The sequence below is a fragment of the Python bivittatus genome, unplaced genomic scaffold (genome assembly GCF_059951505.1).
Source record: "Python bivittatus isolate LINGU-HERP-01145 unplaced genomic scaffold, Pbiv_v1 ctg000440_np1212, whole genome shotgun sequence".
Taxonomy (NCBI): domain Eukaryota; kingdom Metazoa; phylum Chordata; class Lepidosauria; order Squamata; family Pythonidae; genus Python; species Python bivittatus.
This window is the reverse complement of record NW_028277063.1, coordinates 7,315,621-7,333,677: the sequence shown is the minus strand read 5'-3', so window position 1 is coordinate 7,333,677 and position 18,057 is coordinate 7,315,621. Positions and strand designations below refer to the sequence as shown.

General features: G+C 40.3%; 1 protein-coding gene across 1 annotated transcript; it reads left to right on the top strand.

Annotated features, from left to right (window-relative positions):
* The first annotated feature begins 3,283 nt into the window (after positions 1–3,283).
* LOC148215721 (vomeronasal type-2 receptor 26-like) lies at positions 3,284–15,530 on the top strand. Its single transcript, XM_088142412.1, has 6 exons — positions 3,284–3,474; positions 4,239–4,530; positions 7,041–7,436; positions 8,501–8,728; positions 9,268–9,394; positions 14,629–15,530. Exons 1-6 carry the CDS (start codon positions 3,284–3,286, stop codon positions 15,528–15,530), a joined length of 2,136 nt encoding a protein of 711 aa, XP_087998538.1.
* The last annotated feature ends 2,527 nt before the right edge of the window (positions 15,531–18,057 follow it).

The window sequence follows — 18,057 nt, the reverse complement described above, 5'->3', positions numbered from 1 at the left end:
TTGGGAATTTACAGGCATGAGTTGCCATGTAGTTCTAGAGCTGCAAGTAAAGTTAAGAATTGCTGGGGGGGGGGTATTACCATATAATTGGTGGAAAACTAGCTGTTTGTAGGTAGCTTTTGATGTTCAACAAGTTAATTTATTCTATGCAAAATAAATATATAAAATTCCCCTCCTAAATGAGTCTCTGATCCAAAGTACATTCACTGAGTTTCCCAAGCCCCTCCTGGCTACTCTTCCTTTGACCTTCAGACTGGAAGGAAAATGAGGACTCTGAATCCTGGAGCTTAGGAACAGTGCTCTCTTCAGGGTTTGGCCAGGAAACAAGGATTAGCACAACAAGGCACCAGCAAGTAATCAACTGCCAAGCAGTGTTCCCCCATCCACCCATGAGAAGGTCCAGCATATCTCACAGAATCAGTTATATATTGGATAGGAATCACCATCAGCAAGCAACAGGAGCCACAAAGGAAAGACAAGGAAATTTTGGTATTAGCTATACCAATATTCAGGGAGCAAGTAGGATAGCCATGTGCCCTACTCAAAGAACAAAGAACAAAGAAATCGCCCCTATATTTTGTGAAGATAGCTGGCAGCCTCAAAGAGAGACTCCATTTGAACTTGGCAAATGCACAGGAGAAAAATTTGCAGTATAGGAGCTGAGGCAAGATGTATCCCAAGCCATGTACTTTGCTTTTGCAACCTGCCCTGGGGGAATTCTTTGAGCAGCTGAGTCAAAGATTCCAGTTGCGTTTGCTGCTTCGATGTCATTCCCACACTGCCCAACCCAATTGCTGGTTCTGGTGGAGTTTCCCAAGTTGTAATGTTGAGGGACTTCAACATACCTTCCCATAAGTGGTCTGAGCTGATCCAGGATTTGATGGCCACAATGACAACCACAGACTGGCCCAACTTATCAAGGGCCTACACATATGAGAGGACACACACAATATCTAGTTTTTTCTCAGGGACTATTTACCCTGAGAAACTTTACCCCTTGACATGCAGATTATTCTCCGCCTACTGCAGGGTTTTGAGGTGTAACTTATCCCCTCTAGAGAGAAAGAAGCTATTAAAATGGTCCATCCTTGAATACTGCAAGTATTCTGAGGACTCTTGGGGATTATCCTAAGCATCTGGTGGGCAGTTCATTCAAGACTTTGGTCACCCACTGGAATAAAGGGACATTCAGACTGCTTAACTGGATTAAAACAGAGTGGCCTCTCAAATCCACTGCAGACCCTTGGTTTACTTAGTCATGAGGTCAGGGAGATAAAGCAACCTACAGTTGAAGAAGATTTGTCTCAGGTCTGACCAAACACTGGTATAGGTGCATGTGTGAATACACAGTGGTAATTACAGCAGCAAAAGAGAAATCTTTGGCCACCCTTATAGGGTTGGCAGAATGCCACCTAGCTGTCTTGTTTAAGGTGATTCATTTCCTTCTAGGGAAGGATGTTCACCAAGACCACAAGGCCACCATGAAGAATTCTCACAGCTTTTGGTAGACAAAACCCTTCCAATTCATAAGAATCTAAACTCCATCTGGACAGCATCAATGGAGATACCTGGGGCCTCATCATGTGAAAAGATGTCAGATCACTTTCAGTCTTTAACTCACAAGGAAATGCATAGCAACCTTTGCAATAAACATTCAACAGAACAATAATATCTCACGGCCCATCTAACCTCCTGTCCCCCATATCCTGGAACACTTCCAGATCTTCCATGCTTTGTTAAAGGCTGGCAGGATTCAGGACACTCTCAATGGGTAAGGTATTCCAGAGGGTGGTCCATATGACAGATGCTAAGTGTACCCCTTCTGGGTTGGATTACTGGCCCTCATGCTTCATTAAGGGTTCCCATGAAGTAGCAGGAGATTGGATCTGAATATAATCAACTTCTGATTCAGGGAATATTTCCAGCAATTGCAGTATGCCCTATGATCAAGAAGCCTTCACTTGATCTGACCACTTTGGACAACTATACACCTGTCTCCAACCTTCCTTTCCTTGGAGAAAGTGATGGCCCTTCAACGGCAAAGGGCCCTAGAGGAAGCAGAGTATTTCAATCTCTCACAGTCAGGCTTTAGGTGAGGATACAGCACAGAAACTACTGCATCCCTTGGAGAGATCAGAGGAGTTCCCTGGTCCTCCTTTATCTCTCAGCTTTCATCAGTAGACCATCTCATTCCCCAGAGACTTGAGATTCCTTCTACACTTTTCAAAGTCCATTCTAATAGGATTTTAGTTGTTTTCTGCTCAAGCATTTCTCCTAAGCTGAATTAATAGGAAAGCATTATTGTCAGTGGGCTAGTTAAGTAGACTTTATTAAACTTTCCTGGCAAACTCCTGTTCACTTGCTCAGTAAAAGAAATTTGAAGTAGGTTTTTCGCTTTTTAAAAATTTTTAATGGCTACAAGGTTGAGTTATAAAATGAGTATCCCACTTTTCATGTATAAACAAGTGTCAAAGCAGGCTATGTCAGGAAAATAGATTTCTGCTGGTAGAATTTAATATAAATGGTCACCATAAGGAGGCCTATCAAAATACCATCAGATATTTACTTTCTTTTTGTCCTTCTCTGTGTCTCTTATTCCTGTTTAAGCAGAAATGCTCCCTATTTATATTACAATCAATCATTTGGTGGTCCCTCATTTCTGTGAAGTTCAAGTCTGGCCACACTAATTTTTCAATCGTCCAAAGTTGGCTCTTATTATCAGCAAGCCAGATTCAGAATAATACCTCAAACAAACCCATGAAAATCTCAAGCACATCCCCTGGTATCATCACTTTGCCGACTGTTACCATCAAACTGTTCCCAAAATATGAATGTGGCCTTCAATCACTCAAATATTCCCCATTCCTATAAGAAGAGGAGAAACTATAATTCAGCTCTGAAACCAACGATTTCTTCAGGACCCCCCTAGGGAACTGAACTCCAGCTTAATAATAACCTTGTTTGTGCATCTAAATTACTGTTTCTAAATCTGCTGTTTCTCAAAATCCCACTGAATTTCAGTGCCCAGTGGAAAGACTAAAAAAAGATGCTGTTGTAGGATGTCTTTTTCTCTTAAAATATCAATACCATTTAGAGTTGAAGAGAAATAAGGCAGGCTTATGGATTGGTAAGGATCCCCAAATCTGATCCTGCATACACCAAGATTCAGACTTAAAGAGTCAGGGTGTGTCAATTACAGAAACGCTAATGGCTTTGTCCTAGAAATAAGAGGGATTCTTTGAGATTTCCCCTTGTAATGGGGAGGGCACTTTTACTGGTCTTGATGCTAGTGCTGAGTCCCCATGTGGTGTGCATAGCTAATAGGTGCAGCATCTTTCATCCGTATCCTCCATATCACAAGTACCATCATCCAGGAGACCTTATGGTTGGTGGAATTGCATCTCAAGTTGGTCCAGTCTCTGAAACAATCACCTTTACAGACCACCCCCCACCAGTATTGCCTGGACAGTTGATGTAAGGAATGTAATTATTATTTGTTTATATTTTCCTGCATTTGTGATTGCTGAAAGAATGGATTATACCATTGCCATCAGAACATAATAGCTGGTTGAGGGGGGTGAAATTAAGGTGATACTAAGAACAGCATTCTTTTCTCAATCAGGCAACAAATAGTGTGGAATATAATGAAATGTTTAAAGCAAACTTCCCAAAACTGAGTATTTCCAAATAGGTGGGCTTCCACTTCAATAATTCTCAGCCATTGCTACACTGGCTGGGCAATACTGTGGGGCAGACAGCTTGGGGAATGCTGATATGGGGCTCTTTTGCATTTTTCCACACAGTCCTCCTAAATAAGATATATTAAGTCGCCTTGTATCTCATAAAACTATGACTCCTTCAAACACACTGCAAGACCTTCTACTCCAATTAACAACACAACAGTGTCTGTAAGCCTGGCTCTGTGCCACAGGACTAATGTCTTTCTTTCTGAAAGCCACATTATACATGTGGATTCCAGACATTCCACGTGCTTGTCTGAAATTATTTGCACAATTTTCCTGCAGAAATGCCTCTATTCTGACAATAAATGTTGAATTCTCTATGCATAAATAGTTGTACTTATGTATATATTAATTCTACATCCTGATGACTGTTAATTTACCATGTCAGAAAGATAGGATTACTTACTAGAGCTGGCCTGTTTTGCTATAACTAAAGGTTAGAATTTAAGAACTGGGAGAATATCCTTCTGATGTGCAATGCAACTCTCATTGCAGTGCAGTTCCTAAGAATTACCAGCACATCCTGGCTTTGGCATTTGCAGTCAAGGAAATCAATGAAAACCCACAAATCTTACCCAACCTCACCTTGGGCTTCCATATTTATGATAGCTATGACAATGCTCGAAGGACTTATCAGGCCACCATGCTACTTCTATCAGCAACTGAGAGACTGGTCCCCAACTACTTATGTAGCATCCAGAATAATGTCATAGCTGTTATTGGAGGTCTGGATGCCCAAATCTCCCTTCATGTGGCAACTATCTTGGATATCTATAAGATTCCACAGGTAGGACATCATTTGCTTGTAAAATTCATGCTACTTTTAGTGTCATACTTCCACAGTGTGGGTTTCTTTTGCAGTATCAAATATAGTCAATAAGTACTTTACGAGATGAAGAATAACTCTCTGAATTTTTTTCATTTAAAAACAGATTTAACTGTTTTTGTGCTGTACATTGATTTCACATTGCCCAACTATTCAATTTATTGCAAATTATTGAAAAAAGCTGGTTTTCCTGTGTCTGGGTTTTGATTTGGTTTTTGCTTTTGTTTTTAATATTAGTAAATAGCAGTCTGATTAACAATAACTACATGAAGTGGATCCAACTGGGTGGCTGGCTCTAAACAACCTCATGATTAGACTAAAATGTTATGCACTTTTTTGTAGTTCGGTGATTTCTTCAAAGCTCAACCAATTTCTTAGCAAGTTGTATGAACCATGCCATCATATTTCATCATTAGGTGTTTCATTTATCTGGATGCATTGTATTTCAAGAACAGTATAACTGGGATTTGTTAACCTGGGCTTAGTGTTAAGCACGTGGTGTGAACTCAGCCAGTGAGCTGGAATGAGATCCAGCCAAAATCAATCTCAAAAATTAATGCTCAATAAGGTGATACCCACTGGTGCCAAAGGAACCAATGTGCATGTGATTAGTATAATTTGCAAAGTTTTTCAGTGATAAATTTCAAGAGAAATTCAATGCATGTCTTGTTTTCTTTAAACTAGATGAATCAAGCTCTGCATATAGGAAGGTTTTTGTAATTTTGTTGTTATCTTTCCTGTGATCTGCCCAGAGTCATTTCAAAGAGATGGGCAATGACAGATCTGAGATAGATAGATAGATAGATAGATAGATAGATAGATAGATAGATAGATAGATAGATAGACAGACATAGATAGATAGATAGATAGATAGATAGATAGATAGATAGATAGATAGATAGATAGATAGATAGATAGATAGATAGATAGATGTTCTTAATATTGTTTTGGAAAAATATCTGTATTTTCAATATCTATAAAATTTAATTGCACATTAATAAATAATTATCTCCAACTAGATACAAAATATCCAGAATAATTGCAAAGCTGTTGTTGGTGGACTTGATTCCCAAATCTCCATTTATGCAACAACTAAGGGAGGATGAGGGATCTGCCAAGATTCAATTCAGATCTTTTTCTTTTTTCAGAACTCATGATTGTGCTTGTTTAATCTAAAACAATTATTCTGAACTAAGCCTTACACTGCTGCTGTTACAATGTAAAAGCATTTTCCAAACTATTATTCCTATGCTTAAATTGAGAAGATGCCCATGACATTCTCTCATCATTTCAAACGTGGCCACTGGACCAAAAGGTTTCTGGTTCCGTCCTCTACTGTATCCTTTTCTTCTTTAATTTCCAGGTGATACTGGTTTCTGTCTGCAGCAAGAACTGTCAGCCCCATTTCAGCAATTCAGGCACACACATACGTGAACACACAGAAAAGTTCACTGTATTAATATGAAGAGAGATTTGGTGGATAATTATATATAGCAGCTTGTCTTACCAGTTTTGGCACTGATTGTCCCTGCTCATCTGTGCTAGTTGCTGCTTCTCTGGATGTTGGTTAACAGGGATGAGATAAGAGAGGATATGCTTAAGGCTGATTGACTTCCCTCAACCTTTGGTTCCTCTTTCTGAATGGTTTATAAATGGATTTCATTTCTATATGTCTATTGATGGCTAATCTGTCAATGCCAGTCTTCTAGAAATTCTCCTCCTTTCTTAGACCTGGCATAATATAAAATCTGTACCACTTGCCAGCTGAAACCATCACTGTTGTGAAATTAAGGAAGCATCATTGTTTCTTTTGACTGCCAATTGATACTCATGGATGTGTTGTATACATCTTCTAATTTCTTCTCCTACATAGCAGATTTCATCATCCTTACACAGTAAGCTGTAGCTTGTTTCTGAAATGTTTTTGATGCATGGCAAAACATTTTTTCTGTGGTATGTGATTACTGTACTGTGATTGGTTGTGTGGCTAGACATTTCTTTATAAACCTACATTTTGTGTTCATATATAGCAAAAGATGTTGCAAAAATTAATTTTGGTGAAGTCTGCAAATTTAAGGGGTTTGTAACGAACACTAAAGTAACAGGTTTCACATTCCACAGAAGTAGAACTTTAACAATTTAAAAATCCTCTTTCTGTATTTTGAAAATATGAAACAGCAATTACCATCCACTTGTTGGTTTTAGATAAATTCATACAAGTGATTCCTCCCGATCTGAAGCATCACTGAAATGGCATTCAACCGACTTCCAACACTTTCCATACTGTTATGCCTTCCACAACTACAAATTCCAGAAATAGACATTCAGGGAATTCCCATCTCAACAAGGCAGGCAAGCCTGTTTTAAAGCTTTGGCATAAGGATAATTGATTCAATATATGTTGATCGCTATGAACACTTGAAAATGTCATCTAGATGCTGCTCTTATATTCCTTTCCTGTGTCTCTCTAGCTCATTTACAGCACTGCTCCAATCATGAATGATAAAACCCCAGGCCTTTCCTTTTATCAGATGTTACCCCCAGAAGCTCTTCAACATGAAGGGATTGTTTCACTGCTTCTGCATTTTAATTGGACATGGATTGGAATCCTGATCATGGACAATGACCAGGGAGAAAAATTTATACCAACAGTGATTCCTCTCTTTTCCAAAAATGGGATTTGTATTTCTTTCATTCAACGATTTCACAAGTTTACTGATTTCACTAGACTTGATGGCATCCTTCAGCAGGGGGCAAAAATCTATGATCATGTCATGGGTGGTAAAGCTAATGCACTGCTATTTAATGGAGAATCCTTTGCTATGTGCTTTTTGTTATGGCTGCAGTATATTCCAAATATAGAAGAGGTAAGAAGTAAACCAAAAGGTATTGTGTGGATAATGACAGCACAGATGGAGTTCAGTTTAATCCCTTTTCAACGTGCTTGGGATATCAAAATAATCGATGGGGCACTTTCCTTTACAGTGCACTCCACTGCTCTACCAGAGTTCAGATCATTTGTTGGGAAACTAAACCCCTTCATCGCAAAGGAAGATGGGTTTATCAGACAGTTCTGGCAAAATGCCTTTGACTGTGTGTTCCCAGATATAATTATGAGTGATGTGGAGGAGAACATTTGCAATGGAAAAGAGAATTTAGGGAGCCTTCCTGGGCCCTTTTTTGAAATGGACATGACTGGCCACAGCTACAGTGTCTACAATGCTATTTATGCCCTTGCCCATGCTTTACATGCTCTATCCTCTTCTAGAAATACCAAAAGATCAAGGATGGATAGAGTAGGAAGGAAGATTCATAGTAAAGACTTCTGGCAGGTAATATCCTCAAGAGGCAAAATACTATGAACCTTGAATATGTAATTGGATGGATTTCTGATGTCCTAGAATTGAAAAAAAAAAAAATCATGCTTCGATCAGAATGCTGTGCTTCTTTAATGATTGATTATCTGTATCTTAACTATTGATTACTATATGACTCTTGTCTATTGATTTTTGTTGGACGTCTTCCTATGTTAGTTGCTCATAATTATAACTTTAGAAAGCCTGTTTCCCACCCCCATGAATCTCACATGCAAATACATCTGCTTTTCTATGTCTTCATTACTATCTAACTTTAGAGGTCAAAATATCTCTAGTTTGGTAAACATTTTTTTCTGTTAAGCAAGATATTGGGGAAAATTTAGGGTACAATTAATCAGATCCCTTAGTTCTATCTCATTTTTGACCAAAAATAATAAGGGCTGTCCTACTGATCCTTATAATTTATATCCTTGACTGCATCTTCTATTTTATTGGAAGTCAATGAAAAAAAAAGTCCTTAGAATGCACTCTTTGCTTTTTTATTTGAAAAATTATCAGCATGGAAGCTGGAAATTTAGCCTTCCAAAACTCTTGCATTTTTCTTTTCAATTTAGCTCCACTGTTTTCTGAGAAATGTTGCTTTTAACAATAGTGTTGGGGAACAGGTATCGTTTGATCAGAATGGGATTGTAGAAGCTGGATTTGATATTATCAACTTGATTGTTTTCCCAAACAAATCTTTTCTTCGTGTGAAAGTTGGAAATGTGGATCAGTCAGCTCCTCCAGATAAAATATTAACCATCAACAATGGCATCATTACATGGCACAGCTGGTTTAACCAGGTAGGATTTAATTATTGTCCCTGCTTCTTCATTAACAGGTGTCTCTAATTTGATAAGTGGATTCATCATATTGGACAATAGTAAATTCTACATAAAGTTATTTCCACATAAGCAACTTCTAGAACTTATAATCATATCCGATTATTTGTGGCATAAAGATGACCCATTTACAGTTTTTAGATCAAAGTTAGTGGGGCATTATGACCTCATTATACAATTTGTCTCATTCCCAGCCCACTGTGGGCCCAGGCTACATTTAACCTTAGCAGTCCAGGGTTTTTTCTCTCTCTTCAGAACTCATGATCTGAACTTCTTTGCTCTTCTTTAACCTAAAAACAATTATATGTATTTAACGGAGCTTTATGCTGCTGCTTTTACGGTGTAAAAATGCTTTCCAAACTACTATTCCTCTCCCTCAACTGGGAAGATGCCCATGACATCCTCTCCTCACCTCATCCTCACCATTTCCAAGGTGGCCACTGGTCTAAAAACCTTCCAGCTCCCTCCTCCAGTGTATCATTTTCCTCTTTCATGTCCAGGCGATGCCCATTTCTGTCTGCAGTGAGAGCTGTTATCCCGGTTTCAGCAAAAAAGTGAAGGAAGGAGAGCCGTTTTGCTGCTATGACTGCATCCCATGCCCAGAAGGGAGGATTTCAACCAAGAATGGTGAGAGATGCTCATCCCCTCCTGATTTTTTCTAAAGAAATCCATATAAGAGTTAATGCATTTTGATTAAATTCAACATGTCATGGGCTCTAGAATATGGAGTACATGTTTTCTAAACCTGGGGATTAATAATTTCTGCTCTCTGGAATATTCAAGTATAAATGGATCATTAATTATCAGTGATGATGATGATGATGATGACTAAATTAAGTTACCAGATCTTCATTTACACCCTAAGAACTATCATCCATCTATTGTTGAACACTCTTTAGATCATTTTTCCCATCTTCCACTTCCTTGATCTGTTTGACTTCAATTCCAGTCATGCCCAATTTATATAATGAAAATAACTCAAGTCCAATAGACCTGGAGTATAACATTTCAAGAGTAACTGTACCAGAACACTATTCATTTTGCTTTCATAACTTTCAGGATAACAACCTGTAAAACAAACTAGCAGCAGAATGCATACAGAGCATGGCTTCTAGAATTCTTTCCACTCCTTTAGGAATAGTTCCAGGTCACAAGGGTCCCTCCTTAGAATGGAGGAATCACTCACATTCTGCCTTGCTGCCCCACTGCATATCCCTTAAGCACTGGATGAATTGATGGGGGGGGGGCTTTTTTCTCTGCAGCCCCAGTCTCTAGGTTAGAAGCTTTTTGTTGTTCAGTCGTTAAGTCATGTCCGACTCTTCGTGACCCCACGAACTATATCGCGCCAGGCCTTCCTGTCCTTCACTGCCTCCCTGAGTTTGCTCAGTTTCATGCTCATTGCTTCAGTGATGCTATCTAACCATCTCATCCTCTGCCGTCCTCTTCTCCTTTTGCCTTCAATCTTTCCCAGCATCAGGGTCTTTTCCAAAGACTCCTCTCTTCGCATTAGGTGACCAAAGTATCTGAGCTTGAGCTTCATTATCAGTCCTTCCAATGAGCAATCAGGGTTGATTTCCTTTAAGATTGACTGGTTTGACCTCCTAGCAGTCCAGGGGACTCTTAAGAGTCTTCTCCAGCACCACAGTTCAAAGGCATCAATTCTTCGGCACTCAGCCTTCTTTATGGTCCAGCTCTCACAGCCATACATTACTACTGGAAAAACCATAGCTTTGACTATGCGGATCTTTGTCGGCAAGGTGACATCTCTGCTTTTTAATATGCTATCTAGGTTTGCCATAGCTTTCCTCCCAAGGAGCAAGCGTCTTTTAATTTCATGGCTGCAGTCTCCGTCTGCGGGGATCTTGGAGCCCAAATAAATGAAGTCTGTTACTGCTTCCATTTCTACCCCTTCTATTTTCCAGGAATTAATGGGTCCAGATGCCATGATCTTAGTTTTTTTAATGTTGAGTTTCAAGCCAGCTTTTGCACTCTCCTCCTTCACCCTCATCAAGAGGCCCTTTAGTTCTTCTTCACTTTCTGCCATTAGGGTGGTATCGTCTGCATATCTGAGGTTATTGATGATTCTCCCTGCAATCTTAATTCCGGCTTGTGATTCTTCCAGCCTGGCATTTCTCATGATGTGCTCTGCATATAGGTTAAATAAGCAGGGTGACAGTATACAGCCTTGTCGTACTCCTTTCCCTATTTTGAACCAATCGGTTGTTCCGTGACTGGTTCTAACTGTTGCTTCTTGGCCCGCATACAGATTTCTCAGGAGACAGGTAAGATGGTCTGGTACTCCCATCTCTTTAAGAATTTGCCACAGCTTGTTGTGATCCACACAATCGAAGGCTTTTGCATAGTCAATGAAGCAGAAGTAGATGTTTTTCTGGAACTCTCGTGCTTTCTCCATGATCCAGCGAATGTTGGCAATTTGATCTCTAGTTCCTCTGCCTCTTTGAAACCCAGCTTGTACATCTGGTAGTTCTCGGTTCACGTACTGCTGAAGCCTAGCTTGTAGGATTTTGAGCATAACCTTGCTAGCATGTGAAATGAGTGCAATTGTGCGATAGTTTGAGCATTCTTTGGCATTGCCCTTCTTTGGAATTGGAACGTAAACTGACCTTTTCCAATCCCGTGGCCACTGTTGCGTTTTCCAAACTTGCTGGCATATTGAGTGCAGCACTTTAACAGCATCATCTTTTAGTATTTTAAATAACTCAGCTGGAATACTGTCATCTCCACTAGCTTTGTTGTTAGCAATGCTTCCTAAGGCCCACTTGACTTCACTCTCTAGGATGTCTGGCTCAAGGTCAGTGACCACACCAGCATGGACATCAGGGACATTAAGATCTTTCTTGTATAGTTCTTCTGTGTATTCTTGCCACCTCTTCTTAGTCTCTTCTGCTTCTGTTAGGTCCCTGCCTTTTTTGTCCTTTATCATGCCCATCTTTGCATTAAACGTTCCTTTGATATCTCCAATTTTCTTGAAGAGATCTCTAGTCTTCCCCATTCTATTGTTTTCCTCAATTTCTTTGCACTGTTCATTTAAGAAGGCCTTCTTATCTCTCCTTGCTATTCTCTGGAAATCTGCATTCAGTTGCTTATATCTTTCCCTTTCACCCTTGTTTTTCACATTCCTTCTTTCCACAGCTATTTGTAATGCCTCATCAGACAGCCATTTTGCTTTCTTGCATTTCTTTTTCCTTGGGATGGTTTTAGTTGCTGCTTCCTGTACAATGTTACAGACCTCCATCCATAGTTCTTCAGGCACTCTGTCTACCAAATCTAATCCTCTAAATCTATTCATCACCTTCACTGTGTACTCACAAGGAATATGATCTAAGTCATACCTGAGTGGTCTAGTGGTTTTCCCTACATTCTTCAATTTAAGCCTAAATTTTGCAATAAGAAGCTCATGATCTGAGCCACAGTCAGCTCCTGGTCTTGTTTTTGCTGTCTGTATAGAGCTTCTCCATCTTTGGCTGCAAAGTATATAATCAATCTGGTTTCGGTATTGACCATCTGGTGATGTCCATGTGTAGAGTCGTCTCTTGTGTTGTTGGAAAAGAGTGTTTGCTATGACTAGCTTGTTCTCTTGACAGAACTCTATTAGCCTTTGCCCTGCTTCATTTTGTGCTCCAAGGCCAAACTTGCCTGTTATTCCAATTACTCCTTGACTTCCTACTTTAGCATTCCAATCCCCTATGATGAAAAGGACATCTTTTTTTGGTGCTAGTTCTAGAAGGTGTTGTAGGTCTTCATAGAACCGGTCAACTTCAGCTTCTTTGGCATCAGTGGTTGGGGCATAGACTTGGATTACTGTGATGCTGAATGGTTTGCCTTGGATACGCACTGAGATCATTCTGTCATTTTTGAGGTTGTACCCCATTACTGCCTTTCCCAATCTCTTATTGACTATGAGTGCAACTCCATTTCTTCTAAGGGTTTCTTGCCCACAGTAGTAGATATAATGGTCACCCGAATTAAATTCACCCATTCCCGTCCATTTCAGTTCGTTGATTCCCAAGATGTCGATGTTCAGTCTTGTCATCTCATGTTTGACCACATCCAGCATGCCTTGGTTCATAGATCTTACATTCCAGGTACCTATACAATATTGTTCTTTACAGCATCGGACCTTCTTTTTGCTTCCAGATACATCCACAGCTGAACGTCCTTTCGGCTTTGGCCCAGCCGCTTCACTCTTTCTGGAGCTACTTGGAATTGCCCTCCGCTCTTCCCCAGTAGCATATTGGACACCTTCCGACCTGAGGGGCTCATCTTCCAGCGTCATATCTTTTAGCCTTTTAACATTGTCCATGGGGTTTTCTTGGCAAGGATACTGGAGTGGGTTGCCATTTCCTTCTCCAGTGGACCACATTTTGTCAGAACTCTCTGTCATGACCTGTCCGTCTTGGGTGGCCCTGCACGGTATAGCTCATGGCTTCACTGAGTTACGCAAGCCCCTTCGCCACGACAAGGCAGTGATCCATGAAGGGGAGGTTAGAAGCTATCGAATCCAAATTTTCAAAGGCCATAACCTGGATTCTTATTCTACCCTTAACCTCCTTATCCACCTGCAATTAGGCTGTATCTCTTTTGGGGCCCATCATAGTCTCTGTCACCTCAGGTACTGGTTGAAGGAAATTCTTTGGAGAACGTGTTCTCAGGGTCTGTTAGATATTGTACCACACTACCTCTCACATTCACCTTTCTCATCCATTAGGGCTTTGATTAACAGAAGAACCCACATAACTTTTATTACAAAACCAAAGAAGGGCTAGACTAGATTCGTAACCTGAGTTCTACCCAGGGCATGTGTAGCTTTCTCTCCTAACAATAAATAAAATATTGGTCAAATTTGAGACATTTTGCCCTATAGGTATAGACCTGAAGAACGGTTTTAACTGTACAGACAGTTAACTGTACAGAAACTGTTTATGCAAGATACATTCTCTATTCCACAGAATACATTAAAGGCAAAATACTATAATTTTTATTCAAACAAATAGGATTTATATGCACTGTACATACAGGGAGGGGGACGCGATGGCGCAGCTGCTTAATGACGCTGAAAGTTGCCGGCCAGAAATGGTCGACGCTTCAGCGGTTCAAGTCCAGCCTTCGCGTTAAACAGGGTGAGCTCCTGTTTCCTCCCCAGTTCCTGTCAACCCAACAGTTCAAAAACTTACGTGAGTAGATAAATGGGGACTCTCACTCCGGTGGGAGGAAAAATGCTGGCGGCGCCTTGCAAAAAAGGATTTGGGAGCAGTTGCCAGTAAGCGCGAAAAACCGCGCACACCCGAAAAAAGGGCACGAAGCAACGGAAACCCCGCCTCCTGCGCTCGCCAGCTGGGCTCTGCCCTAGGAAGGAGGCTCTGGCAAACCACTTCCGAAAAACAGTTGCCTTGAAAACTGCAAGGACTCGTCCAAGCAGTCACTGCAGGGTCAGCAATGACTGAGCGCAGACAAAAAAAAAAAACATACAGGGAAGATAAAGGAAAATATTTTTTCATGATCTACCAGGGCTACAGTTTCTTCATTCTATTTGTCAGATAATAAATAGATGGATGGATGGATGGATGGATGGATGGATGGATGGATGGATGGATGGATATAAAATATTAATAAAACAAATATCAACCACTATTAAATAAAATCAATAAAATTTGTGTGCCAATTAAATTTAGCAGGAATTTTGGTAATCATAAAATTTTATAAAGATTGCCAATGATTATAAAGAATATATATTTATGATCATAAATTAGCTTTATGATTATAATACTATGATTCTGCCATGTTTGACAGATATACAGAATATGTATGAAAATAAGGTTAAATTATTTCTTCTTTTTCAGATACAAATGAATGTTCTAGATGCCAAGACGAATACTATCCAAACAAGAAATGCAACTCTTGTACTCTCAAAAGTATTAGCTTCTTGAGTTATGAAGAACCTTTAGGGATCAGTTTAGCCTGTCTTGCACATTCTCTTTCTTTGACAACGGTTCTTGTGCTTGGAGCATTTCTGAGGCACCACAACACTCCCATTGTTGTAGCCAACAACCGGGACCTGACCTACACTCTCCTCATCGCCCTTCTGCTCTGCTTCCTTTCGGCACTCCTATTCATTGGCCCCCCAGGAAAATGGACCTGTCTCCTCCGACAAACAATTTTTGGCATGGTCTTCTCGGTGGCTGTTTCTTCTGTCTTGGCAAAAACCATCACAGTGGTTCTGGCTTTTATGGCCACCAAACCAGGATCCCGGATGAGGAAGTGGGTGGGGAAAAAATTAACTAATTGCATTATTGTTTCCTGCTCCCTCATCCAAGCAGGCATTTGTACTCTGTGGCTGTCAATGGACCCTCCTTTTCCAGACATCGATATGACCTCAGTGACTGAAGAAATTATCCTGCAGTGTAATGAAGGCTCTGTGACCATGTTTTATTGTGTGCTTGGCTATATGGGCTTCCTGGCTCTTATCAGCTTCACCACAGCTTTTCTTGCCAGGAAGTTACCTGACAGTTTCAATGAAGCCAAGTTCATCACCTTCAGCATGTTGGTCTTTTGCAGTGTTTGGTTGTCCTTTGTCCCGGCATACCTGAGCTCCAAGGGGAAATACATGGTGGCTGTGGAGAGCTTCTCCATCTTAGCCTCTGGGGCTGGGCTTCTGGGTTGCATCTTTTTCCCCAAATGTTACATCATTGTGTTTCGGTCAGACCTAAACAACAGGGAACAACTAATCAGAAGAAGGGACTGATTAATAATCAGTCTCTTTTATCTCTATCAAAAGTTTTCCATTAGTTTTTTGTATTTCTAGGCAATGTAAAATATTCATGAAAATATCCCTCTCAGATCCTGGTTGATATAAATTTTCTGCATTTTGCAATTATTTTGCAGTTATTTTTACTTCAAAAGCAAAATCAAGATTTTACCAAAGGGGAATGAAGTATCCTACCTTTTTTTAATCACTTCTTCAGACTTTCCTCTTTTACAGCATCTTCTCTCAAGCACGTTCACTTTTTTCCCTACGTTACTTACTTGCTGATGAGACAGAATCTCAGTGACTACATTATTATTATAGTATCATGTACCACCTTTCTGGAGCTAGTGAGGAACCAATGAGTAAGTAAACCTTGAAGGAGGCTAGTGGATTCTCACACTCTTTGTGTGAGAAGGGCAGTGACTAAATGTGAAAAAATAATTAATTAATTAATTGCCTCATCTTTTCAGGGGTCAGTGAACGGGTGGAAGAACACACGTAAGTTAGGTGGGGTTATTTGATCAGGACAGCAAGAATCCAAAGAATGTGAAGAAGTATCTGTCTTACAATTGACCCCATGACGTTTAGTGAAAAGTGGCCCTCAAAGGATTGCAAAAGGTTTATGATCTGGATGTAAATTATCAAGTACCATTTCTACTAATTCTGTAACTACCAATTATGATATATGGCTAGCTTGCCTGGAATATAATAGACAGAGACAATCTCATCACGTTTGTCCTGGTCTCAGTGACAGATTCACAGCTTGACAATTGCTCAGCAGCAACAGAGTGTCTTCCTTCCATATGCAGTGGTCAGAAGGATGTGGCATCTTGCTCCAGGTTCAAAGAGGCTGCCAATTATTAGTCACTTAGCTACAGCTCCACCCTTGCTATAACCTCATAGGGAAATGCAAAGGCAAATGGATCTCTTGGCTACAACTGTGCATTACCCAGCTCTAAAAATGTAGGAAAGCAAGCTTCACCTGCAGCTATGGCAGCCGTAATCTGGGACATTGGCCACTGTAGCCTAGCATCTCAGCCTTTAGACTGTTAACTGATTAAGACATATGTGTTACTCTATAAATTATTAATGGTAACTATTAAACAACAAATGGTTATTAGGTTATCATTTATGCCATTAACCGCAAAAATTATTTGATAAACTGTATTGATTGGATGCTAATTGTAGTTTCATTTTTGGACTCCCTGAATGTGTAAGTCTCCTTAAAATTTCATAGCATTTGATGCTGTTTGTATTGTCACTGTAGAAGACCTCAGTTGATTACTGAAGTGGAGAATGGGGGCAGTACCTTTGTTTGAAATATGTGTGTCCATTCTCACATGAAGTTGGGAATTTGCAGGCATGAGTTGTGATGTAGTTCTAGAACTGCAAGCAAAGTTAAGGATTGCTTGGGTTGTATTACCCTATAATTAGTGGCAGACTAGCTGTTGGTAGGTAGGTTTTGACATTCGACAAATTTATTTATTCTATGCAAAATTAATGTATAAAATTCCCCTCCTCAATGAGTCTCTTACCCAATGTACCTTCATTAAGTTGAACTGTAACCCAAGACACCTCAAAGATTTTGTTGTTGAACTTGGTATGTAGGAAAAGAAAAGGCAATACTCCACTGAATAAGCAATTTACCTTCTTTACTGCAGAATGGGGGGCGGTGAGAGAGAGTGCCTCTGTTTCAGTCTCAAAATAGCAAGGAGTGGGGTGGGATGAGAAGTTCTAATGGGCAAGTAATTGATTGCCAAGCAGTGTTCCCCCCATGAGAAACTCCAGCATATCTCATGGAATGGGAGATATTTGGTAGAAATCACAATCAGCAAGCAACAGGAGCCACAAAGGAAGACTTTCATTTTTGTCAGGTCACAGCTAAAGAAACAGAAAACCTGGGTATTAGCTATTCCAATGTTCTAGGAAGAGGTAGGACACCCATGTCCCCCACTCAAAGAACAAAGAAGTCTCCCTTATATTTTGTGAGGATAGCTGGCAGCTGCAAAGAGAGGCTCCATTTGAGATTGGCAAAGGCACAGGAAAAAAATTTGCAGTACAGTAGCTGTAGCAAGATGTACCCCAAGCCACATACTTTGCTTCTGCAAGCTGCCCTGGGGGAATTCTTTGAGCAGCTGAGTCAAAGATTCCAGTTGCGTTTGCTGCTTCGATGTCATTCCCACACTGCCCAACCCAATTGCTGGTTCTGGTGGTGTTACCCCAAGTTGTAATGTTGGGGGACTTCAACATACCTTCCCATAAGTGGTCTGAGCTGATCCAAGATTCCATGGCCACAATGGCAACCACAGACTGGCCCAACTTATCAAGGGCCTACACATATGAGAGGACACACACAATATCTAGTTTTTTCTCAGGGACTATTTACCCTGAGAAACTTTACCCCTTGACATGCAGGTCATTCTCTGGCTACTGCAGGGTTTTGAGGTATGATTTCTACCCCTAGAGGGAAAGAACCTATTAAAACGCTCCATCCCTGATGGATCCTCCAAGTATTCTGAGGACT

Excerpts from the sequence above, each read along its gene's own strand:
- LOC148215721 (XM_088142412.1), top strand. The coding sequence starts at position 3,284 with ATGCTAGTGCTGAGTCCCCATGTGGTGTGCATAGCTAATAGGTGCAGC. Across the intron at positions 3,475-4,238 it reads GTATTGCCTGGACAGTTGAT|TGCAGTTCCTAAGAATTACC; the intron begins GTAAGGAATGTA and ends CTCTCATTGCAG. Across the intron at positions 7,437-8,500 it reads ATATTCCAAATATAGAAGAG|CTCCACTGTTTTCTGAGAAA; the intron begins GTAAGAAGTAAA and ends TTTTCAATTTAG.